Here is a 26,716-nt window from a genome sequence, read left to right as displayed (position 1 = left end):
ACACCTCCCCAACGCTCCTCTGACTCTCCACAGGTTTCATGCCTCTCATGCCAACGAAAACCCATGAGATTCACAGATACTTAAATCGCGGTTGGTGAGGGCGGTCTCAATTTCCCAATCGCGGATACTCAAAACCGTGATTGGGGAGACCGCGATTGATGAGGGACAACTGTACTTCTTCTAGCACTTTTCCTTTGAAAAACACAGCTTTGCCTTTAAAAAAAAAAAAAATACTTAGCAGGCTTCATGCACTTCACGTCCTACCTAGTGCTTAAAATGCCCTTCCAGTACAACCTTCATTGAATTTTCTTCAATAGACTCTGTGTCCTTGGAGCTTTGAAAGTCAAGTTGGCTGTTCGTTAGAAGGCGATGGTTTTTGAAGCAGAAGATCCTGTGCTGGGTTTTATGCCCCATTTGTAAGCAAATAAAAAGTTGTTTCTCAACAAGTAGTGTCCATTGAGCATTTGTGTGCTGCACCTCATCTCAGGCTCAGTCTAGATATACAAGAGAATTAGGTGCATGCTAGAGCAGACTTTACTGCAGGTGGGAGATACCACTTTAGATGCTCCCTCACATTAAACAAAATCCCTGCCAGTAGAAAATTATCATATAAAGGATTAAGATTCTAACCCAGTATATCGCATGAGTCAGACCACTGGTCCATCTAGCTCAATACTGTTTACACTGACTTAGAGTAGCTCTCCAGGGTTTCAGATAGGTGTCTTTTCCAGCCTGACCTGGATATGCCGAAGTTTGAACCTGGAACCTTCTGCATGAAAAGCAGGTGCTCTGGACTGAGATACAGCCTCATTTATAACTTTATCTTTAATAGCCAGTGGGGCTAAAGACCTTTTAAAAAGAAGAATGAATGCATGTGTTCTGTAAAATGGTCAGGGCTCGACATTTGCCCCATCTGCTCCATTGGTCACCAGTGCTGCAGTTTGTTGCAGTTCAAATCAAGTCAAAATGTGGTGTGAAGAATATTGGAATACATTGTAAGGTGAAGGGATGCCCAAGTTTTGGGTAAGGAATGGTGGAGTTACTGTCAAACCACTTTTTGTGCTGAAAAAAAGCACTCCTGGTCCCCCAAAACAGAACCATTTGTATGAGCCCTAATGCAAATTAAAATCTCCCCTCCAGATTTTGAGTGCATATTGAAAATAAGTGCCCAGTACAAATTAAAGCTTGCCTCATAAATGATTGTGAGAATGATCATGGAGTATGAAGACAGGGTGCATTTTAAGTGTGATAGAAGTGTTCTGGGCACATTATCTGCTCTGGAAACAAATACAATGAACATGTATCAGAAGACTGGTATTCACATATCATACGTGCATGAGACTTTCATGCTTTAATTAAACTGTTCATGACAAGAAAAATCAAATTGAAGCCTATTGCAGCCTGAGTTATTTAATCTGTCTGATGAATTACTCTGTAATAGCTCACGTCTTGAATAATGCTCATTTTGATTTACAGTTGACAGTAACTTATTTTCATGCAAAGCCACTAAAATGCTTAATTCCCACTGTTTTCTTCTTTCAGATAGTGCTTTCAACACCTGTTGAAAGCTTTTTGGATTGTGGTTCCTACCACATGTACCTGTAGTTACATTTTTGTTAGGTTTGTGTGGAGGCATAAAAAGTAAACAATGGCATTTCCCCCCAATGAAAACTCATTGAAGCTATTCACATGAGCAGCGAAAACCAGGCTAGGGAAGCCCAGCCCGGTTTTTACAAGAACCACCAGGAGCTGGGCTGTTCCCAGTGGTGGCGGCAGTGCAGCAGCAAGCCCTCTAAAGTAGCCTGCCACTTAATCCGGGTTTTGGGCATGAGCGCCCCCCAAAACCGGGCTAACTGATTGTGTGGCTGCTGTGGCTGCTTGTAGCCGCAGTGCACACACTCGGGGGGGAGGGGGCTCCTAGTAATGCTTGCCCAATAATGCTTGCCCAGTAATGCTTGCCCCATAATGCACCACTTGCGTGGTGCATTATTGGGCTCCGGGGGGGGGGGGCGCTGCGCAGTGGCATTCCCTGGGCCCAATCCTGGAGCTGCTGGATGGCCCGCAGGAGAGCCACCGCTCGTCTGGGTGGGAAAGGTATTGTCTGCGGGGAGGGTTGGGAAATCCCACTCTCCCCGCAGACCTCCTTTCAGCACTTCACACTGCTTGTGTGATGCGCCTCTTTGACTTGTCATCTACTAGATTAAAGTATTTTCTCCATCTGTTATTAAAAGAAAGCCTTTCAGTCTTCTTGAAGTCATGGCTGATTAATTTGGATGGGACTCATTTTTGGGGGGGTTGCCAATGTCAGGTATTTGTGGTCTGTAATTGATTTTGGTCCATAGGAAAGGATTATATTAGTTTAAAGGTTAGGTTCGAGAAAATAGAGCAATATGTTTTGAAACAGTAACTGAGATAATGCTGGAGTAATGACTTATTGAGGCTCTTCACATGAGCAGTGTGGAGAGACGGATGGGGTTAGGCGGGGAGAGTGGGCCAAGCCCGCTTTCCCCCCACAAGAGCACCCACGGAGCCCTGGGCAGCTGGATCATCTGCCCATATGATTACCGGCTGCATCATGGAGCTGGTAGGGCCTGCAGGGATTGGGGGCAGCCTGGCCCCTGGAAGTCCCAGGATTCTGGGGAGACCCCCCAGACCAGGAGGCTTGTTGTAGCCTCCCAGCGGGGGTCTCCTTGTGAGTCTGTGTGGCACTTTAGATAAATACATTTTACTTTCTGAAACGTGATTTGTTCTGTATCAGACTATTAAAGAAAGTATACACAAGCATTTTAAAGGTGAAAAAATATGAGATTCACATAATAGTGGAAAATAATAATTGTTGTTGTTGTTGTTGTTGTTAATTACTGGCTGACATACCAACAGTATGTAAACTGTGCCAACAGTCCAGAGTCCCACTGTGTGGACGGGGCAATTTTTGCCAATCTCTCCTTCCCCTGGTAGCATTCTTAAACAGACGGAAATATGACCTTGAGGATCATGCAACTTCCACACTTTTAGTGAGGATGCCGGCCACTGCTCTGTCAACTAATCTTTTGTTACTTCCAAGATGAGGGAAATGGTGGCCAGGATCCAAGAAAATATGCAACTACATATCTGTGTCTTAGTGATCTTCCAGATTGCATTTCTCATGCAACAGTTGCTTGTGCCATGTGGCAAACTGTCCAGGGGTGTTCTTAGGGCAGGGCAAGCAGGGCAACTGCCCCAGGCCCCACTCTTTTAGCCCTCCACATTGGCTGATTTGCTCCAGGCCCTGCTCTCTGCCAGGGCTCTCTAAGGACAGCTCTGCAAAACTAAGGAGAGTTTCAGAAGTATTTTTGGATAGCAATGCCAAGGCATGGTCTTGCTCCTCAAAGAAAGAAAAATTAAGTCAACATAGAGTCAAAAACCCACAGAGAACCCACTCAAGGGCATTCCGGAAACTACTCTTTGGATCCTTGCCAGTATTAGGTAATACATATGACTATATATTTTCAGCTGTGAAATGCAATCTTGCAAATGCTGATTGTTTACTTTTTTGGTGTAACTATGCTTCAGTTAAGAGGTTGTATATCAATCAAATTTAAGCATTGATTACAATCAGTTACATTGATTACAATATTAAGCACATTCTCAGATCTCCTATTCAAGCCTATGTTTCTTCATATTCTGTCTGGGTCGGGCTCTAGTATTTCATGTCTAAAATTATAACCAGATATAATCTGAGAATGTTTTAAAAAGTCAATTCAGACTGGAGTAAAAAAACTTAATTATGAACTTAAGTTCATATTCCTATTGCTGCTGCTTTGTACCTTGTATGGTTATATTGTGCTTGCTTTTTAATCGTCTAATCAGAACTCTATTTTTATATTGTAGCTGATATTTTAATTGTGTAATTTTTGTAGTCTTGTTTTAACTATTGTGTGAACTACCTTGAGATTGTTTTAATGAAAGGTGGTATAGAAATTGACCAATAAAAATAACGTCTTCTTCTGGAAGACGTTTGGAAATTAGCCAGGATGGAAAACTAGGCAACTCTAATTCAGTTTAGAAAAAGATATGTGATCTCTCTGAATTATGAGGATAAAATAGAAGAAACCTTCTAATTATTGGAATGAAAACTGTACATGCAGGCCTACTGCAAATCATCTATTTTCAGTTTAGTGAAGAGAAAAATAATAGAGTAATGGCCACATTGACTCATCAACAGGCACAGTGGAATGTGCTGAACTGAAATTGATAAGAAGAGCCAGCTCAATATGGTACCTCATGTCTGTCACCATTATACTTTATTAAGTCATTGAAAATTCCTGCTGCCAGACGTCAGTTTGATTGATTCTAGAAGCACTTGCTTATCTGGGTTAGTGAAAATTCTCTATTTCTGACATGGTTGCGTGGAACTTGGCTGCACAGCAGTGATAACTGGAAGTACAGTACCAAATATAGCAACAGCCCTTTGCTTCTCTTTGTTTCAGACAAAGTCTGCTTCCTTTGAAAAGGTTCTAAGAAATGTCACTCTATAAATGGCTTTATGGTGCCTATCTTGTTCTTGGGCTGCATTCTGCCCCAAAAGCTGGTTCCCAGCGATTTCTCTGTGTGTGCTTGTCTGTGTCCCTAGGACAAGATTCCTGCTGGGAAGATGTTCTCCTTTGTTACATCATGTGCAAGTTGAATTGTTAAAGGCGCCTTTTGTGCTCAGTATATTTGCAGTGCAGGGATACTGCTTGTATAGAAAGCAATTCTTTTGCTTCTTGTGTGTTCACCTTCTTCAGAAAAAAGATGCAAGGGTCTGTATTGTACTATAATAGGTGGTTTCCCAAGGTTTCTGTTTATAATACAGACAAGAGTCTGAAATGATTAACTCCCATAATCTACTCTGATTTGTCCCAAAACATATGCAACAATGTAAGCATGTTCATTATGGTAACATCTTTATTTCCACTTATCAACACTGAATACAAATCTGCATAATTTTTATTTATGTCAGTGCAAACTATATTTATTTATTTAAGTACATTTATATACCACCCCATTAAAAAATGTCCCTGGGCCGTTCACAATATAATGCCAATTAAAACATTAACATAATGTTTTAACATAGGGTTTTATCCAGAGCTGCCCGTTGGGAGCACATCACGCCCATTTTGAAAGAGTTGCACTGGCTGCCAGTTCATTTCCGGGTCCAATTCAAGGTGCTGGTTTTGACCTTTAAAGCCCTTAATGGTTTGGACCCGGGGTATTTGAGGGACCGCCTGCTCCCAAGGGTTGCTGCCCGCTTGACGAGGACATCTGAGGGGGCCCTGCTCTGGGTGCCGACAATGAGAGAGGCCCGGCTGTCGTGCACTCGGGACAGAGCCTTCTCCGTTGCTGCCCCCAGACTTTGGAATGCTCTCCCAGTGGTCATTCGCTCCTCGGACTCCATCACGGCTTTTAGAAAGCTTGTTAAAACTTGGCTTTTTATCCAGGCTTTTACATAATCGTTTTTACTGCTGCTTCTGTGTGTTTTTACCTGTTGTATTGTTTTTATGCTAGTATTTTATAGATTTTAAATTTGGTCTGTTTTTATATATATATTTTAGCTTAATATTTTTATTGTCTTTTATTGTATGTTTTAACTTTTGTAAACCGCCTTGGGGTTGTCTTTTAACGAAAGGCGGTATATAAATCCAACAATAATAAATAAATAAATAAATAACAATTTAAAAAACAATAAAAACTCTAAAACCGAAGCTTTAAAACTATAAACTAAAAGCCTGACTAAACAGGTATGTCTTTAAAAAAATATTCAGAGAAGGGGAAACACTAATTTCATTAGGAAGTGCATTCCAGAGTCCTGGGGCAACTCTGGGAAAGGCCCATTTTGGAGTTTCCACCAACCAAGCTGGTAGCAACTGCAACCGGACCCCCTCAGATGATCTTAATAGGTGGTGGGGTTGATAATGAAGAAGGTGCTCTCTTAAATACTTTGGACCCAAGCCATTTAGAGCTTTTTAGGTAATAACCAGCACTTTGTATTTCACATGGAAACTTACTGGCAGCCAGTGTAATTCTTTTAAAATGGATGTAATATGATCTCTCCAGGAAACCCCGGAGACCAACCTGGCTGCTGCGTTCTATACCAACTGCAGTTTCTGAACTACATACAAAAGCAGCCCAGCCTAAAATACATTGCAGTAGTCGAGTCTGGATGTTACCAGGATATGCACCACTGTTTTAAGGTCATTTATCACTAGAAATGGACGTAGCTGGTGAATCAGCCGAAGCTGATAAAAGTACTCCTGGCCACTTCCTCAACCTGAGAATAGAGGCGTATCTACAGAAAATATCGCCTAGGGCAAGCACTGAAATTGCGCCCCTGTCCAAACATCTGACACCCATCTTTCAGATAACTTTACCATAATATCAGCTCAAAAATACAAGTTCAGACACTTTCAGGAGAAACAGGTTGTAAGCAACACACACATGCACACACACACCCCCACACCCACACACCACATGTGGCACATATGTGCCAGTCTCCTTCTCAAGGAAACGCAGCACATCCATGTGCTGGGCATGTCTCCATAGAGCTAAACAGTGAAAGCTTTCTTTAGCAAATGCTCTGCCACCTCAGCACACCTCACTACAGGTTGCTGCCTCCAAGAAATTCAGGGATGGGTTTTTTCTGTCCAAACAGCTTTTGCCGTAAAGGGAGATGACTGCAATGGAAAATCCTAGGGGCCCCAAACAATCTGAAATTATCCAGCAGTTCACAATAGACTTGGATCTAGCAGCCTGATCAGGAAGAAGGTGGAAGTTGCAACTAGACACAGAACAGCAAAACAGTGTGATGTTCAGGTGTTTTTTTTAAAGCACCACACAAGTTAAAAGCAGGCACTTTCCAAGTTTGAAATCCTTCAAACCTTATAATCAGATTGACAAATATTCAGATCAAGATAGAGCTCTGTATAGATAATTAAACAGCTTGCGAGTGAATATTTCTATTTTATTCCTTGCCTCTCCACCCCCCTTCAGTTTTGCCAACTTACAAGGTATTAAACCAACATTGTCTTTTAAAGGGATGTTTTGTCCGCTTACTTTTGTGCCATTGATATCTGTTTTTAAATGCTCAGGTCCCTTGCCAACAGACTTAGGTTTTGCAGAGGCCATTTGAGCATGTACGGTGGCCATTTTTGTTTTCAGCAGCCTTTTTTAAATTAAAAAAATGGCTGCTGCACATGCTCAAATGGTCCCTGCGAGGTCCTATGCCTTGCCAGGCCTCACAGAGGCCTTTTGAGCATGTGTGGTGACCTCCAAAATGGCCTCCGCACTGATCTTTGTAGGCCCAAACAGGCCTAAAAATTATCCCGAGACAGGCTGCAGCAGTGATCTAAGAGGCCGGCAGGGGGAGGGGGACTTTTGCAGACCCCCCCGTGGCCCTTAGAAAGCCCCCTGAAGGGGCTACAGGTTAATTTTTTTTAATTTTTTAAAAATTCCACGAATTGGGGAGGGGGGGCAGCATGGCACTGCCCCCCCCCCAGTGGCGCCTAGGGCATGTGCCCTGGCTGCCCTCCCTAGTTTCGCCTATGCCTGAGAAATCAAGGCGAGGTTTGGGTCCAGAAGTACTCCCAGGCTACGTACTTGCTCTTTCCGAGGGAGTGCAACCCCACCCAGAACCAGCAGATCTAAACCACTTCCTAAGTGTTGACCTCCCACAATGAATACCTCCGTCTTGCTTGGATTCACTCAGTTTGTTCTCCCTCATCCAGCTCATTACCACCTCCAGGCAGGCATTTAGGGAAGTTAGGCCACTTCCTGATGAAGTCGACATGTCGAAATAGATTTGGGTGTCACCAGCATACTGATAACACCTTGCACCAAATACCCTGATGATCTCTCCCAGCGGTTTCATGTAGATATTAAAAAATATTGGAGACAGTATAGAGCCTTGTGGGACTCCTTACGAGAGCCCTTGTTTTGAAGAGCAACACTCTCCAAGCAACACCATCTGAAACCTACCCTAGAGGTAGGAGTGGAACCACTGCAAAGCTGTGCCTCCTACTCCCATCCCCTTCAGGTGCCCCAGAAGGATACTGATATATTGAGTCATACCACCTGGAGCTCTAGACCAGTGTTCACATGTGCACATAGCAAGAGTCCCATTATGTAGTATCTCTAATAATTGAGAATTTGAAGAATTTTATTGCAGCCTCTGATTTCTTCAAGATCTGCAAGGTTCTAAAATAAGCATATATGGCCTAATGCCTGTTTCTTTACATGGTTTCAGTTCATTTTTTAAATTTATTTTTACATTTCTATACCGCCTTTCGTTAAAAGAAAACCCCAAGGCGGTTTTCAGGAGGACCCCAGACAAGAATGAATAGCATGTTTAAAAGGGAATTTTTAATGTTTTAAAATGGATCCTATTAACAGAACCTACAGTATGTATTGTGCTGAAGAGTGCTGAAAATGGTGTAAATCTACATGTATATGGTATCTAATTCAAGCAATGAGACCTTTCTCACAAGCAGTGAGAAAGGGCAAGAGGGTTAGTGGGGAGGAAGCCTTAAAAAGCGTATCTCCCCGCAGACGATCGAGGGCTCCCTCTTCAGCAGGTGGAGGGGCTCCCGCCCAGACGATTATTGGCTGCTGCCGGTAGCTTGAGGGGGGGGGGGGTCAGGGTGCCAGGATGCATTACTCCATGACATCCCCCCCAGTGCTCCCATAATGCACCACACAAGTGTGCGATGCACTGTGGGGTTTCCCTCCTATCTGGAGCAGGCCAAGATCCATGCAAGCAGCCACAGCTGGCAGACGATCACAGAAACAGGGTTAGGAGAGTGCTCACTCTCCTAGTCTGATTTTAGAGGGTGGCTCCAGAGGTGGGTTTGCTGTCGAGGTGCCTCTGGGAGAGGGTCCAATTCCGAAGGTACACATTCACAGGCAAAACTGGGCTGGGCTTCCTTAGCCTGGTTTTGCCTGTGCATGTGAATAGCTTCAGTCTGTGTATGAACATTGCTCATTCCCTCTACAGTTGCCTGTGCTTCCCAAAACTATATCTCACTATAAAACTATAGCTGCCCCATGTCCGCTGCTGCCCTGCCGTGCTGATATTTCCCATCTTCACCGCTGGGGTGGGGGTGGGGGGTGAGCCGAGAGGAGCAGGCCACCCCCCCCCCCGAGGCAGCGGCGTGTGGGCTTGTGCGCCTGAGCAGTTTGTGTATGGAAAGCGTCACGTGCCGTGACATCATGGCACTCAACGCTATCCATACTCAAACTGTGCAGGCCCACCTGTCAGAGAGAAACCCGCGCACCAGCCAGGGAGTGGGGAGAAGCCTGTGTGCAAGCCCGCGCACTGCCGTCGCCTTGGGGGGTGGCCTGCCCCTCTTGGCTCACCCCCCCCCAGCGATGAAGATAGGAAATATTGGTGGGGCAACAGCAGGCATTGGTGGCATAGCAGTGGGGCTCTGGAAAGCCCCCCCGATCATTTGGAGGCCCCCCAGGAGGCAGGAGCAGCAGTGGGGCAAAGTACCTTTTTATAGTGAAAAAAATTGAGGGGGGGTTCGCAGTGGGGGGCCTCTGAAGTCCTCTAGATCCAGGCTGATTTTGGACCTAGGTGCACCACTATATGCAGGTATACATACTAGCAGGGGTGGGGGGGAATTATTGGGCTGAATTGTTGACCAGAATATTTGGTATGCTGATTTTTAATATATGTGAAAGACTTGTCTAAGTAAAAGAGGCTTCCCACATGAAGATGGTATGTGTGTGTGTGTGTGTGTGTGTGAGAGAGAGAGAGAGAGAGAGAGCTCAGCTCATAATGAGAAGAGTATTCTGTCTCACAAAAGATTTATGCAAATTGCTTGTATTCAGGGATCTAGGTTTTGAGTGTCTTGCCAGCAGAAAATATAAAAATGTCCCCAGTGCCTAAATCAACTACATGCTGCTTTACTAGGACTGCAGGTTAACATTTATTTAGCATTGGTGTGCTGAGTGCACTGAACATGGTTTAAAGTTTCAGGATAATAATTAAGCAGGCATTGTTATGAAATGTTGATTTTTTTTTAATATAGCAAGAACACCACATTTTAATCTTTTAACCTTTAAGCTTAGTGAAATGTAAAATATTACATTTTAAGGCACATTGTTCCTATTTCACAGTTCTCTCTGTGCAGGAGCCAATTAAGAACATGGATGAAAATTCACTTCATAATCTTATGACAAGGACCTTTTAGATTCTCTAACTTGTATGATCAGGAAATATTTAACTTCCGTCTAGTGCCCACTGCACTGGAACCAAACATTATTGGAACCAAACATTATTGAAGACTAGTTTAAACAATTTTTTCAGGTGCTATCTTATATTTTAAGGCTGTATGCATGATTTTGAGTTCATAATTGTAGGTACAATTTTCGATCTGTGTGTGCTGAAATATCACCAACATTCTTTATGACAAACAAATGAGTTAAGCTGTTGCCTTTTTCAATTGTATGTGTATTTTAGTTTTGGCAAACATGGGAATAAACTAGTTAATGACATAAAAATAAATAGACAAAGGAAATGATAACTTTTAAACTTTAAAAGTTAACTTAATTTAACTTTAATTTTTTTTTTTTGCTATCAGCTTTTAACTTTAGTTAAAAATGATTCACTTTGACTTTTTTAAAAGTGTAAGTTAAAAGTTATCATTTCCTTTTTTTTTTGAAATCTGGCTTTCCCAGAGTTTTTTTATGCCACTCCTAATCACTAGGATTCTGTCAGGATCACAATGTTTCTTTTATTGAGACTAGAACTTTGTTTGGGGGACAGAGGGTAGACATATTTCAAGAACTACAGGTCTCAGAGTTGCTGAGCTGGCATTTTCTGTGCACTTGTAGGACAAGTCCACAGGGTGTGGCAGCAGCCATTTTAGGCTTGTTCTTCTCTCCTTCAGCCGTCTGGGACCTAAATCCCAACAACAGGGAGCCAGTGTTGCCGCTAAATTTACCATACCCAGAAAATATGTGAATTAGTCTTAATGTACAAGTTTGCTCAGGCTCTTCTTCTTCTTCTTTTTTTAAAAAGGTAAACTTCAAACCATAAGCAAATAAACATTTTCCAAGTGGTTTGTCAAATATGCTGAAGTTAGGGACAGGGATGTAAAAGCCATTTTGGACGATATTTTGATTGCATAAGAGCAGGATGCTATTTCATCCAACCAAAGACTTACCTTTTTGAATCTTTTACATTTTAAAATACTGGTTTCCCTAAATAAATATCATTTCATATTAACACACATATCACAATATTTCTTTATTGAAATAAATGTGTGTTTTATAATGTTCGCTAAAAGTGCTTTTTTGCATGATATAAAAGTGCCATTTTGAGTTCTTCTTCCCCCAGTATCATCCTTTCAAAATGCCTTGTGTTGCCTCTTGGTTCAGTCTTCAAAGCCCATCTTACCCCATTCTGCCAAGCTCCTCTGCACATGCTTAGGATCACTCGCTTCTTCATTACTTCAGATAGTCCAGGGACTGTTTAAAAAAACAAATAACATGAGTATTATCCATTATTTTTTGATTTTTTCGGTAAATTATATGACATTTGTATAATAGCCATTTCTGATAAGGCAGGGTGAGTTCTGAGTAAAATAGTGGGCTTATGGAAAATAAACCCACTAATTATTTCTGATAATGAAAAAAAAAAGTGTGATCTGTAATCGTACTAAAGCTATTCATTCATTCATTCATGATGCTGACACATTTCACACACTTCTTAAGAATCAACTTAACCCATTAACTAATTAATTTCTTTTACCTTTTAACTCATTGAAAATGGAATGGTGGGACTTTTAACTCAAGGTCATATTTAAGGCTATTGGCTTTAGCTAGTTAAGTATTTCATTAACTTTTCTAATGGCTGGGTTTTGTGGTGCCCTGTGTACCTGTTTTATCAAAGTAAGATCTTGAACTGATTTATTGGGGTTTAAGTTACTATATACTTGTTTGGCAGAAATGGATAGATTACTTGAGAATGTTCTAAGAATCAGTCTTCCTTTGGCCCTGCTGGTGATATCCTGTGTAATTTAATGCTGATGTAGGAGAGGGAATGTCAACAAAAAATGTTGTCCATTCAGTGAGGAAGGGCCACAAATTAGTGGCAGATCACATGCTTTGCATGCAGAAGGTCCAGATTTAATCTCTGGCATCTCCCTCTAGGGCTGGAAAAGACTTCTATCTGAAACTAAAAAAGCTGCCCCCAGTCAGTGTAGGCAGTACTGAGTTCGATGAACCAATGGTCTGATTCAGTATAGGATAGCTTAATATATGTTCGTACACACACACACACACGCCCCAAGAATCTTTGGCCTTGAACATTTTAGGAAAGAAACAGTTTGCCAAGCCCAGAAGAAAATGCTCTAGTTCCTTCTAGGCCTGTTGTTGCAGTGGGTTGAGAAATAGGGTTGTTCCTTATAATAACAAAGCAGCCATTATAGAAGCGGCTTGAAATTGTCTCCCATGCAGTGAGCCATTTTCTGCATACTGACTTGCTTCATGACTTTCCCTCCCACCTGCCTCCAGGAATGTTTTCTGATGCCTCTTTTAACGTTCCTAATAGATGTTTACTTCACATATGCCAACCATTTTATCTTTTGAAAGCACCTTTATTATCTCTTGCAATATTTTGCACCTTGCTCCATTAAATCGGTAACTCTTGGAAACTGCCAATCATTACTTGACTTGACAGCCATGTAAAAAGTAAAGATCGGACTTACAGAGAATCAATTTGGATTTTTTCAAGTTGTTTTTTTCCTAAATTACCTGCACAAGGCGTTCCTAAATCCATTTGACAGGAGTGGGCAAGAGTCTGAAAACAATTCAATCCTCTGTTTCAGTGACAGGGTTCAGACATAATGTTTAGTGTTAAAAGCATGAAGCTCATGATGATGGGATTGTAGTCGTGGGAAGCCCACAGGCAATAGGTGAGGCTTTAAAAAAAAGAAAAGAAAAACCAGTTCGCACTTAATGAGTTCCCACCAGTGTGGTGCAGTGGACAGAATATAAAACATGGACTTGGGAAAAATTGGTTGAAATCTCTGGTCATTTGTGAAGCTCTCTTATTTCTTAGCTCTTTTACTTCATATCTTTTTCCCTGGAGATGCTAGGAGTTGAATTATCTCTAGATAATTGCATTTTTGATCCAGAAAGATAAGATGTCGTACACATCTTCAAGGGCAACTGCCATTGCGAGGTAGAGTATTAAGAGATATGTAATACTTTGTTAGCCACCTAATGGTGCAGTGGGGAAATGATTTGCCTAGCGAGCAAGAGGTTGCCAGTTCGAATCCCCGCTGGTATGTTTCCCAGACTATGGGAAACACCTATATAGTGCAGCAGTGATATAGGAAGATGCTGAAAGGCATCATCTCATACTGTGTGGGAGGCGGCAATGGTAAACCCCTCCTGTATTCTACCAAAGAAAACTACAGGGCTCTGTGGGCACCAGGAGTCAAAACTGACTTGACGGCACACCTTTACCTTTAATCCTCTGTAGGGTAATATCCTCTCATATGCGAAGTATACATCATGTCTGCAATCTATTATTTTCCACTATAGAGAAAAGACTACAAGGCAGAAGCTGACTACATTTGCTAAATATAATAGAATCTATATTTAGCTTTCATGAATGAGAACTACATGGCATCCACAGTCATACAAAGGATTAAATGGTTTTTAATTGCAGCAGAAAGCCCCAGCCATCTAGGGTCATAATAGAATAAAATAGTATTTTAAGCTGCATATTCGATTACAAAGAGAGCAGATGAAATCAATACATTAACTGCATTGTTTGTTAAGTGCATATCATTAAATGTATGAACAAAATGTCACATCTGTTAAAATTTGCATACTGTTGGAGAGGGGGGAAATCACCAAACTCCAGATTTTTCTTTAATTTGATATAATTAGCACATATTTCTGCTTTAATTACATCACCATTTTTATACTGTTGGGTCACAATCAGGAAGAAGTTTGTCATGACTCAGGCTGCAATTCTGTGTATGCTGACATGTACACTAACAGTAAGACCTATAGAGGTCAGTGGGATGTACTTCTGAGTAAACAAGCACAGAAGAATGCTAATATCATTAATTCCCTTTGATTGTCTTCTGTGAGATGTATGGTGTAGTTTTAAGGACGTTTAGTCAGATATAAATCCCACCAAGTTCAATTACTTCCTAATAAGTGTGCAGCCTTCATAACAACTTCCTTTTCCTGGATTGTGCCATTTGTCAAGCATGGATCCAATAAAAGGTTGAGCTAACATCCTCTGCAGCACTATGAGGGTGAAGAAGGGCAGCACGCTCACAGAGTGGATGGAAAATAGCTGAGAATAATAGCCCGGGGCGTGGGAAGTGAAGTGGGTGTTTTTGTTGTTGTTGTTGTTTGCTTTTCTCTCTCTCCAGAAGCCCTTTTTGCTTGCAGAAATATGTCCCTGAGGGTCGCACAGCCGTCCAGAAGGGCGCCTTCCTTCTGCCCCCATAGTACTGCAGAAGATGTGGGCCACTATTTAAAATTTGACTAGAGGTGCACTAGCTGTATACCAGCTATGATGTAATTTTGCATTTCTTCTATAGGATGCATCCTATATCACTCTTAGGATGGGTTACTCTACACAGAACATAAGAACAGCCCTGCTGGATCAGGCCCATGGCCCATCTAGTCCAGCATCCTGTTTCACACAGTGGCGCACCAGATGCCGCTGGAAGCCACAGACAGGAGTTGAGGGCGTGCCCTCTCTCCTGCCATTACTCCCCTGTGCAGGGCTCGTGCATGTATAGATGACTTCCCCAAACCCAGTAAACCCAATTGATTATGAAGCCAATAACAGAGGCGTAACTAGGGAAAACGGCGCCCGGGGCAAGCACTGAAATGGCGGCCCCCCCCCCCAACACGCCCCCCACCGCCCCCCCAACATACTACATTATACTTAGGTTTTTCCTCACAAGCGCCCGCCGCCGCCGCCAAGCCAGGCCACTGACTGGCCACCAGGCGCCAGCAAAGCAATGGGGGGGGCGCAGGCGGCGCGGAAGGGACCGCTTGTGGGGAAGGGGGCACTGACACGTTCCCTTGACTGCTGCAGCGCAGGAAACATTTGTATTAACAAAAAATTAAAAAAAAAATTTTAATGGTCATGGCGGCGCCCCCCACGTGACCAGAAAAGATGGCGCCCGGGGCACGTGCCCCCCCGCCCCCCCTATAGTTACGCCTCTGGCCAATAAGTTTAATACATTTAGTTCATCCTGCCAGATTTAGATTGTACCTTTTGAAAGTAACTGGGCTGTTCACATAACCGCATGCGCAGTCAGGTGGCGGGGGGTGGAGAGGCAGGGTTCAACCCAGAAGACTCTCTGTAGCCTGGGCAGCACGCCAGCTAGAAATGCACATGACCAGCACTGCCAGGAGCAGCACAGATGACACTCCACGCTGCTCCTGGCTGCACTAGTGAACAGAGCACAGGACTTGTCGTTCCAGCCTCTGTGAATCCCACAGTGCACCGAGCGCAATGCACTCAGGGAATCCCCAGGGGTCGGGGGCTCTAGGCACCCTTCCCTGTGTCAGCCGATCCCGGAGCCGGGGTTAAGGGCACTTAGAGCTGGGCTGCGGTGCTGGGTTTGGATCCGTGCGGATCCCAGTGGTTCTCATGGGCAGCCAAGCCTAGGCTTGGCTGCCTATGAGAACAGCCTCACTGTTTTGCAAATAAATGTAACAGAATTGTATTGCCTTTTCTTGAATGTGGAGGACGAAAATGGCAAAGGCAAATGCAAACAGTTGGGGTTTGGTACTTATCGTGTGTCTTCTTTATTAAAAACCTATACTTTAAAAGTGACACTGTCAAAAATAACCAGACAGTCCAATCTCCAGTCATATTAAGCGAACATTAATTTGCCATTAAATGATATTCTCATTCAGTGTACCTGGTGCATCCCCTGCTACTGCCTGTGGTGATGGCCACTAATCTAGATGGGTTTAAAGGGGGATGAAACAGATTCATGGTGGATAGGGCTAGGAATGGCTACTAGCCTGGATAGGTGTATTTTTCCATCAGGATCAGAGGGGGGCATGCCTTTGAACACCAGGTGCTAGAGAACAGCTACAAGAAGGAGTGTTGCCCTCTTTCCCTCCACTTGTGAGCTTTCTAGCTGCACCTGGTTGGCCACTGCCTGAAGCAAGATGCTGACTATATGGGCCTTTGGACTGATCCAGCAGGGCTTTTTCTTATGTCCTTGTGTTCATACCACACTAGTAGTATTGGTTTATCCTGCAAGATACCAATTTTCTACTACCTGCAACAGTTAAATAAGTCAGACCCATTCAATATGCTGATTTTCACACAATCCAAAGATTTGTGCCCCAGCATTCTTTCTTGTATAGCAGGGGATATTGAGACTTGTGCATTACCTCCATATCAGCTGCAGTGGGAAAATATACAGACTGCACAATATCAACAGTCTGATAGATGTCCCCCTACCACCTTTGCAGTTTTGTGTACTTCCTAGCATACTTCCTAAGACACACTTCTTGATTCACATAGAGCAAGCAAAATGCCTTGGTCAGGATCCAGACTGAGTGAGCCCTGTTGAAATTAATGGGACCTAAGTTAAGTTGCTGGTCCAGATCCCCACTGGTACTATATCGGGCAGCAGCAATATAGGAAGATGCTGAAAGGCCTCATCTCATACTGTGAGGGAGGAGGCAATGGTAAATCCCTCCTGTATTCTACCAAAATAAAACCACAGGGCTCTGTAGGCGCCAGGAGTCGAAATTGACTTGACAGCACACTTTACCTTTACATTAGCCATGACTAACTTGTCACATATATTTCATTGATGTTTAGCGATGACTAACTTAGTTTGGTTCCTGCCCTTGGGTATTTAAGTCATCAGGGCAATCAGGGAAAAACAAGGTAAAAGATGGAGACATGGAAGTTTATCTCCTTTGGTGCATTGAATCTGTCCCTGTTCTTGCACTTAAAGGATAATCCAGTGATAGCTGGTTACTCTGTGTCTACTTTAAAGTGCATGTGCAATTTTGGCTTGGTTTCCTATAGGAGTGGTGCTGCAGAACTGCCCAATAGCTGTTCCGAGTTGTTCCAAAGCTGCCCTGAAGAAGACCGTCAGCGTTGCCTTTCACATTATGTAGCAGCTTCAGCAGGTTCTTAGCACCAGTGTTCCACTGTGCAGAATATTAGGCAGAGACTTTATCATTCTAACCTTAAAGAAGTTATAAGCAATATAGGCATTAACCACTGATACGCAAGCCGGTGAATTTGAGAGAGAAGAGCACAACACTTCAAGTGTGGTTAAATATATACCCTGCAACGGCGCAGTGGGGAAATGACTTGACTAGCAAGCCAGAGGTTGCCAGTTCGAATCTCCGCTGGTTTCAAGACAACCACAGAGACAACCACAGGGCTCTGTAGTTGCCAGGAGTCGATACCAACTCAAAGGCACACTTTACCTTTTACTTTACTGAGAAGTAGCTCTATAACTCCAAAATACATATAAAAGATTTTAAATTTGTTCAAAGTGAACCTTAACATCAAAGCTGCTTCTTGTTCCCATGAAATCTGGTTAAATTCCAGGCATGTGGTTCTAGAGTAGCACATGTACAACAAACAGAGAGGAAGAGAATGACCTTTCTCTTCCATCTTGGAAAAAGTGATTTTTCTTTATAGCTCACATGAAAGACGCCCACACTAATCAACTTCAATCAATTATCATTAGGACTTTAAAAGAGTCTCTATAATAGAGGGGAATAAGTCTGTTTTACATTCTTTAATGGCTGGTGTTTCTTTTTGGGAAGGATAAATTCTTCTCATTTTCTTAATTGAGATTTTGTGTGAGAAGCATAACAGGTTGTACTTTATTGTTGTTTTGCTGCTAGCCAGATGTACCATTGAAAACTGATGGATTTTCATTTCATGTTATTTTAGATTTTAGTTAAGAGAACTGTATTGATCGTTTTAAGCAGTGTTGTTGCTGACCAGAGGAAGAAATTAGCTTCAGAGGTTGTGTTCACAGCAGTAGACTTTAGAAAAGTGAGTCAGACAATCTTTTAATGATTGTAGGTGGCTTTCATCACTGCAGGTTTAGATTCCTCAGATAACCATTTTCCTACAAAAACTGTTCATGGAATTGGAGTAGTCTGTTAAATGTTACCATCAGTGGGTAACATCCAGACCAAGCTAGTCGTGACTAAGACCCACTGAAATTAATGGAACTTAATTAAGTCATGATTAAACATGTCTCACTGATGTTAGTACAAAATGCTTTGGCTAGGAAAGTGGTTCTTTGCTTGCTTTTTTACTCTACACAATTTTTTTCATGAAAGTGTAATAATATGACTTGCTTTGAATTCAGTCTGAACAGTAGCAGCCCAAGACATTTGGAGCCTGAAGCAAGGCACCAAGTACTGCGTCCCCACCCCCGGCTGTGGCTTGGTATTTGGTACTGGCTAACTTGTTCTGCAGCATAATGTGGGCAGTTCGGATCTGCCTGTGCTGCTGTGAGGCTCTAAATTACCCAGTAATGCTGCTGCAGAAGAGGACAGTACTGGTACTGCTGAGTCTTGTGAGATCACATGTTGTGTACTTCTTCTATAATTCCTAATGGAAGTAGTGCATGACATGGAAGTGTGCAAGAATTAGCAGTACCGGTACTACCAACAGTCCCAAAATATGTGGCATTCACCAACAAGCATGTCATCTAACCTGCTGCTGTGCAGTAAGATAGCTTCGTTGTATATGGTACATTCAGTCTGCGTTGCCAGATCCTCATACTAGCATTGCTAGCAGACACAGAAGCTCTTCTCATGATGGTGAGAAGAGTTTCTTCAGGGTCTGCGGGGAGAGTGGGCTTAGCCTGCTCTCCCTGCAGACGAACAAAAGGCAGCCCTAGGTGGCCGGATTGGCCACCCACATGGCTCCTTCATGGAGCTGGCGGGGGCTGTGGGGATCAGGGCCGGGCAGCCCCTGAAGTTCCAGGATGTCCCATGCGAGCATGAGAGGCCCCTGAGCCCAGGAGGCTGCTTGTGTGTTGCCGAGCAAAAAAAATGAGGTTAAATATGAGGTTAAAACAAGCAAAAAAAATGAGGTTAATGGAGTGCTCGCTCCGTTAACCTCATTTAAGGGGAGGGGGAATTGGGTGGGAGCATCCCAAGGGCACTTTGGGAACACCCCAAGGGAGCACCTGGGTGGTTTCCACGATCCCTGGAGAGCGGGCTAATCTCCCTTAGCCCGCTTTCCAGGGATCATGGGAATAGCCTCACATTGTGGACTGAGTTCTCAAGAAATCATAATGATTGCTTTATGGCTCAGAGCAGTGGTGGTCATGTTATTGAACAGCAACTTATCAACTAGTTTCTCCTTCTTTAGAATGTCTTCAGGGTGAAAGGTGTTGCCATTTAAATTGAAGTGGGTTTTGTAAATGAAAATGTGTGCATTTCTGTTTGATAGGAGTTGACTGGGCACTTGACAGCCTAATTGCTTATTTCCAAATTCAGATCGGTTCCCTAGGTATCCAAAATGAATTCTTGACTGAGGCTGGTAGCTGGACCTTGAAAAATGAAAAAGAACATCACTATACATTTATCTTTCTACACAGCAGCTCTTCTAGTAACATTCTTCGTGTACTGATGATAGTTTCCTAATATGAAACAAAACATACTGAGTTCTGTATTTGTTCCTTTCTTTATAAAACAAAATTACTTTTGATTTATTTACAGTGATGTCTGTTAAAGATGGCATGTCTTTTTGTTTATCTCCGGAATGTTTTGTTTATTGCGGTAATGGTTAAAGCAGCTTATCCTATTTGCTACCAAGATTTGTTGTCACTTGAAACATTGTATGTGCTGATTCCAATTTAATGGATTCTGCAAGAACATTTTCCCCTGATTTATCTACTTAGTTACACTGCAGCACTAAAGTTCAATTGGAACTGAAGTCTTTTCTAGAATGGTTTATTTGTCCAGAAGCTATTTAAATTAGATGTTCATTAATAGCATTCATGAGATGTGATCAAGTTAGTATAAATGATGTAATATGTATGATTGGTTATCTATCTATCTATCTATCTATCTATCTATCTATCTATCTATCATATTTATATACCACCTATGTGTGTTTCTAGACAGTGTACACAATTTAAAACACAGCAAATATAAAACAGAGTAAAAGCAGTTAAAAATTTCACAGAATTAAAAGTTAAAACAATTTCATGGAATAAAAACAAAGAGCTTAATTTCAGTTAAAAGCCTGTGTCTTGTGGGTCTTCCTAAAAGCAATCAGAGATGGAGATGCTCTTATTTTGACAGGGAGCATATTCAAAGCCCTAGGGCAGCCACAGAGAAGGCCTGGTCCCCAATTGCCACCAAAGGAGCCATTGGCAACTGTAACCAGACCTCTCAAGATAATCTTAATAGGTGACAGGGTTCATGACAAAGAAGGCACTCTCTTAAGTACCCTACTTAAGGTACTTGATGGCTGTGATTCTAATGTGCAACCCAAGGGAAAGAATAGGAATCGATAAGAGGTGTATTTCCTACAGAATAAGAAAAGGACTTTTGTCCTATAAGAAAGAAATAAGAAGGGGCAACAAAATGAAGGTCTAGCCAACAAAGGAAAAATTAATTTGATGGAGGATATATGAGCAAAAAATGGGGCAGAATTAAAGAGAGGGAATATAGAGATATATCTCACAATTTTTCTCTTTTCTTTTAATAGTGCGACTTCATGACAGCATATCAGAAGAAGGATTCCATTACCTAGTATTTGATTTGTAAGTATATCTTATATGTGTTTTCTATAGTTACACTTTCCACAGTCAGAACCTATTTTCCAGATGCAACAAAAGAATCTAGAAGGCCTGTTTTGTGTGTTTTGAGTACTCCAGTGTTTGACAGATGAAGAGAGGTGTAAGTGATTCATAGTGTGACAATGAATGAATAAATGCTATCTAGTTACATGTTGAGATCCATATTCTCTCTAGTTGCATATTGAGATCTAACTGCCTACTCTGTCTGATATATGTTGAGATTCACTGCAGCTAAGCATATGTTATTTCAAATCCTCCTCAGCCATAGATTTATTTTGTGGCCTTTATTCTAAAAACAAATATGCCTAAAAGATGTCTAAAATTCCTGTTTTTGGAATTTCCAAGGAAGCTGTTCTTAGCTTGTGCGTGCGCGTGCACGCGCACACACACACACACACACACACACTTGATCTTAGCCAAAAGGCCAAGAAGCAATATTTCTTATTACATGTAACAAGATATTACATGTGGTCTCCTTGTGGTGGCCACTTTTTTTTACCCACACTGCCCTGCACTGTATCTTGGGGCATATGAGTGACTAAAACAAGATAGGGGCGTGTGAAGCTTCATAGGTAAAATCAGGTCTGGATATAATCAGCCCAGCAAACCTGCATTGAATCATGTCTGGTTTGGGTTGATCTGGGGCCCATTCAATTCAGACTTGATTTGGCCTTCGAACCCCTTGCATGCTGGATTTCTCCACGACACCTGAAATCATGCTTATGTGGATCGGGTGGGCAGGAGAATGGTCTTTTCTAACTTAATTTTGCTCCTGGTAGCAAGGGAACCGCTTCTTTTATTAGAAAAACAAACTAATGGAAAATGAAAATTAATTACAGTAAGAAACAAAACAAAAACAAGTTTTAATTAAATAAGAAATGCAATAAATGAAAATAAAACGAGGGTGTTTTTCTTGCACCCTATGCATAACTGTAAAATGTACTAATAAATTTAATCACAGACATTTTCAGAGAATAAAGGATGTAAAGCATTCTGCATTAAAAAAAAAATCTGTAGGGACAACAAACAGATAGTACTGCTTCTTGCCAATAGTTATGCCTGCTAGGGTGTATGTAAGGTAATGCTCCAATTTGATTTTTTAAAAAAGGCTTACTATCTGTAACTAGAAATGTTTTGAACAGTTTGATGGAGTTGCCCTTTGTAAGCTGCAGTGTGGCATGATGTTACAAACCTACTTCAAACCCTGGATTCAGATCTTGGTGGAAATGCAAACCCTGGTTAGCTATAACTATGTTACAGTTTACAAGGGATCCAAATTGAGTATTCACACAGGAAAAGGAAGAAAGCGAACAAGCTCTCAGCCTTCCCTGTTAAGCCTCCACTAGGCTTTTAGTTAGTCACCTTAAGTGACGCAGAGGGGAAATGCTTGACTAACAAGCAGAAGGTTGCCTGTTCGAATCCCCGCTGCTAGGTTTTCCAGACTATTGGAAACACTTATATTGGGCAGCAGCGATATAGGAAGATGCTGAAAGGCATCTCAAACTGCGTGGGAGGAGGCAATGGTAAACCCCTCCTGTATTCTACCAAAAGAAAACCACTGGGCTCTGTGGGCTCCAAATCGACCTGATGGCACACTTTACTTTTAGGCTTTTAGTTACAGCTCTTTAATCTTGGTAATATATTGAAGCTATTCACACACACACACACACACACACACACACACACACACGCAAAACTGCACTAAGGAAGCTCAGCCTGGTTTTGCATGTCTGTGTGTGAGACCAGGATTGGGCCCAATCCCAGTGGTGCCGCATTGGCAAACCCGCCTATGGACTCACCCTCCAAAATGAGGTTATGAGAGCGAGTGCTCTCCTTACCCCATTTTACCAATCGTCTGCCATCCTGGTTGGGGCTGGCAGACTGCAGGGCTCCTGGCCAGCTACGGGGAGGGGGAGGAGGATCCCCATAATGCACTGTGCACTCACATGGTGCATTACGGGAGCTCCTGGGGGGTAGGGTGATGCATCTAGCACCCTGACCCTCAGAACTACTGGCAGTAGCAGGTAATCATCTGTGCAGGTGATCTGCCTGCCCAAAGGACAAGATCAGATCATCTGCAGGAAGCTAGGCTTTTTAAGGCCTCCTCCCCGCTAGCCCTCTTGTTCATTTTCCCTGCTCATAAGAAAGGGTTCATTATTTCAGTAGCATAAATAGTATAGATGTCTCTGTAAAAATGAATCAGTTATATTTTAATTAATTAATTAATTAATTAATTAATTGAAAGATTTAGTATACTGCCCAATCCACAGACTCAGAGTGGTACACACAGCAAGAACAGCATCAGAGATATTTTTTTAAAAAAACACTTAAATTAAAAGGCAAATGCCCGGCGGAACAGAAATGTCTTCAATAAGGATTTAAAGGCTGAAAGGGAGAAGGTAGACCGAATCTGGGGGGAAGAGAGTTCCAGATTAGGGGGGCAGGAACAGAGAAAGCCCTTCCATGGGCCCTAGTACTACGGACCTCTCTGAGACCAGGGACTGAAAGAAGGGCAACCTGAGAAGATCTCACAGGATGGGACAGGATTGGCTGGGAGATGCGGTCCTGAAGGTTAACAGGCGCTAAGCCCTGAGGGGCTTTAAAGATGAGAACCAGCACTTTGAATTGCACCCGGAAGCAAATAGGTAACCAGTGCAGCAACCGCAAGAGAGGTGTCACCTTATATCTTCTAGCATCCATAAGCAGGCAGACTTCTGCATTATGGACCAACTAAGCTTCTGGGTCATCTTCAAAGACGATCCCAGGTAGAGTGCATTACAGTAACCCAAACGAGAGATGACGAGGGCATGAGTTACCATTGCCAGGTCCAGCTGGTTGAGATAGGCCCGCAACTGGTGGACCAGCCGAACGTGGGCAAAGGCACCTCTGGCCACGGCCTCGATCTGCTGCTTGAGCAGGAGCCGTGAGTCCAAGAGGACCCCCAAGTCACGGACCACCTCATTCAGGGGCAGCGCAACCCTGTCCAGAGAAAGACTCAAATTCAGCAATTGGCCAGGTCGAGAAGTAAGCAAAAGCAACTCAGTCTTGGTGGGATTAAGTCTGAGCTTGTTTTGGTCCATCCAGACCCTAACAGCCTCCAGACACTGTGCAAACACAGAAACAGCCTATCCGGAGTGGCCTGGGGTGGCAATATACAGCTGGGTATCATTGGCATATTGATGGAATCTCACCCCAGTCCGGCGGATGACCTGTCCCAGCAGTTTCATGTACAGTGGTCCCTCGACTTACGAAGCACTCGACATCCGAAGATTTCGACATACGAACGACAAAAAATACCGGAAGTCGTTGCCGGTTTAGATGCGGCTTCCTCAACCAACGAATTTTTAGATGTGGTTTCCTTGACTTACGAGTGTTCCGGACCTCCGTGGATGCGCTTTTCGACTTACGAAAATTCCGACCTACGAACGTGCGTTCGGATCGGATTATCTTCGTAAGTCGAGGGACCACTGTAGATGTTAAAAAGAATGGGTGCAAGAACCGAGCCCTGAGAGTCCCCATAAAGGAGTGGCCACAGGGCAGAACACTCACCACCAATGCACACCAACTGAAAGTGCCCGCTAAGGAAGGAATGAAACCACTGCAAAACAGTGCCCCAAATACCCAACCCTTGCAGGCACTCCAGAAGGATTCTATGGTAGATGGTATCGAAAGCCGATGAGAGATATAAGAAGACAATGAGAGGGGTGCTACCCTCATCAAGGTCACAATACATGTCATCAACCAGAGCGACCAGTGCTCTTTCTGTGCCGTGGCCTGAAACCCAACTGGCAAGGATATAGTATCTTCTCCAAAACTTCCAAAAGAAAAGGAAGGTTGGAGATTGGTCTATAATTATCAAGGACCTCAGGACCAAGAGAAGTCTTCAAGAGGGGGCCCACCACAGCCTTTTTTAAAGCTGCTGGCACAGACCCCTCATGAAGAGAAGAATTCACTAACTCCTGAAGCCAGGATCTTATGTTCCCGCTGGCTGCTTTAATAAGCCAGGAGGATTGCAGCACTCATACCAGAGAATCCTGTCCATGTCCTTGGCCTCAACAGGCTCAAAAGTCAGTGTGGTGTAGTGGTTAGAGTGCTGGACTAGGATCGGGGAGACCCGTGTTCAAATCCCCATTCAGCCATGATACTTGCTGGGTGACTCTGGGCCAGTCACTTCTCTCTCAGCCTAACCTACATCACAGGGTTGTTGTGAGGAGAAACTTGAGTCTGTAGTACACTGCTCTGGGCTCCTTGGAGGAAAAGCGGGATATAAATTGTAAATAAATAATAAAAGTATCTCAGATGACATCACCAGACAAAGTGTCCGTCACCTCATCGGATCCTGTGCAATTGGAGTCCAACTCCCGCCAAAGGCGAGTGACTTTATCAGCGAAGAATCTAGTGAAGTCGTCACAGTGACCAGATGGAACCTCCACTGGATCCGCATCCCCAAGCAGGGAATGGATGATCCAGAATAAGGCTGCTGGATGACAATCAGCTAATGCAAGAAGAGTGGAGAAGTGAGCAGACTTTGCCGCCCTTAACACCACAGAATACTACTAAAGATAGGAGAGTAACCATGCTTGGATGGCTTCGGCATTAGTCTTCCTCCAGCGGCGCTCCAGGCATCTCTTAAGGTGCTTCATCTCCCTAAGCTCCTGAGTAAACCAAGAAAGCCAGGATCCACGAATCTTGAGAGGCCACTTAGGGGCAATCTCACCCACTCGATGTTTCAGGCCTCAACAAACTGCACTGAAGAAATGCCCACCAGATTGCTGAGAATATCCCCAATAGCCCTCTGGAAACCATCAAGATCCATAAAGCATCTGGGGTAGACCATCAAAGTAGGTCCACTGCCCCTGTGGAGGCAGGGAACAGCAGTAATCTGCATACAGATTAGGGAGAGATTGGACCATGGCAATGGAGAGATGGCTCTGTCCCTCATATTCAGATCACAGTGCCTCTGCTCCGAAACAAAGTCCAGGTCTAAAATGTGTCCGCCCACATGAGTTGAGCCCATGACTACCTACGACAAGCCCAAGGTTGTCATGGAGGTTATGAATTCCAGAGTAGATACCGAGGCCCCGCCGAGGGCCAGAAGGTTGAAGTCTCCCAAGACCATAAGTCTAGGGGTTTCAACCACCAGCCCCACCACAAAGTCAAGGAGCTCAGAGAGGGCAATGGTTGGGCAGCGGGGTGGCCAGTACAGCAGGGGAAGCCCAATCTTGTCTTATAGGCACAGCATCACAAGAAGGTATTCACAACCAGTCGTCTGCGGGGCAGGGCCCTCGACCAATGCAAGATCTTCTTTAAAAATCACCGTTACCCCAGCCATGGCCTTGGGGCTGTTGAAACACACGGAAGCCAGGAGGGCACATCTCAGATAGGGCAAGGTCCCCACCTGGGCCCAACCAGGTCTCAGTAATGCAAGCCAGGTCAGCCTGCTCCTCGAAAAAGATCAAAAGATGGAGGAGGTCTTATTACAGACTGACCTGGCATTAAACATCAGCATCTGAAGGCCATGAACACCAGCAATCCGACCACCTAGACCCAGGGAATAGGGAGGGGGAGCGGAAGAGAAGACCTTTCTAAGACAGCAGGGACTCCTTCCCCTATGATGACAAGCCCCCTCCTTCCACCATACCTCCCAAAGCCTGTCACTGTGAGAATAGGCTGCCCAATTGTTTGTTTGTTCTGATTTAATATTTATTTGATGAAGCATTTGAAGTTGCATTACATTTTATTATGCACCCTAGTTCTAATCTTTTCTGGAAATGGAGGGGAAATATCTTACGGAAGTCCATTATTGTCACAGATAGAGTTTAAAATCATGTATTAACAGTAATTAAGTTACTGTGCTTACCATTGTAGGGTACTCTCATGAGTATCTTTGC

General features: G+C 43.3%; 1 protein-coding gene across 10 annotated transcripts in view; it reads left to right on the top strand.

Annotated features, from left to right (window-relative positions):
• Positions 1–26,716, top strand: part of CAMK2D (calcium/calmodulin dependent protein kinase II delta) — a 208,939-nt gene that overhangs the window by 95,513 nt on the left and 86,710 nt on the right. For all 10 annotated transcript variants that reach the window (XM_053251682.1, XM_053251680.1, XM_053251683.1 and 7 more), the window contains exon 4: positions 20,735–20,789. In XM_053251682.1, coding sequence (XP_053107657.1) covers positions 20,735–20,789 — 55 coding nt within the window. The remainder of the gene's footprint in view (positions 1–20,734; positions 20,790–26,716) is intronic.

The sequence above is a fragment of the Hemicordylus capensis genome, chromosome 5 (assembly GCF_027244095.1).
Source record: "Hemicordylus capensis ecotype Gifberg chromosome 5, rHemCap1.1.pri, whole genome shotgun sequence".
Classification (NCBI taxonomy): Eukaryota; Metazoa; Chordata; class Lepidosauria; order Squamata; family Cordylidae; genus Hemicordylus; species Hemicordylus capensis.
This window is presented reverse-complemented; position numbering and strand designations above follow the sequence as displayed.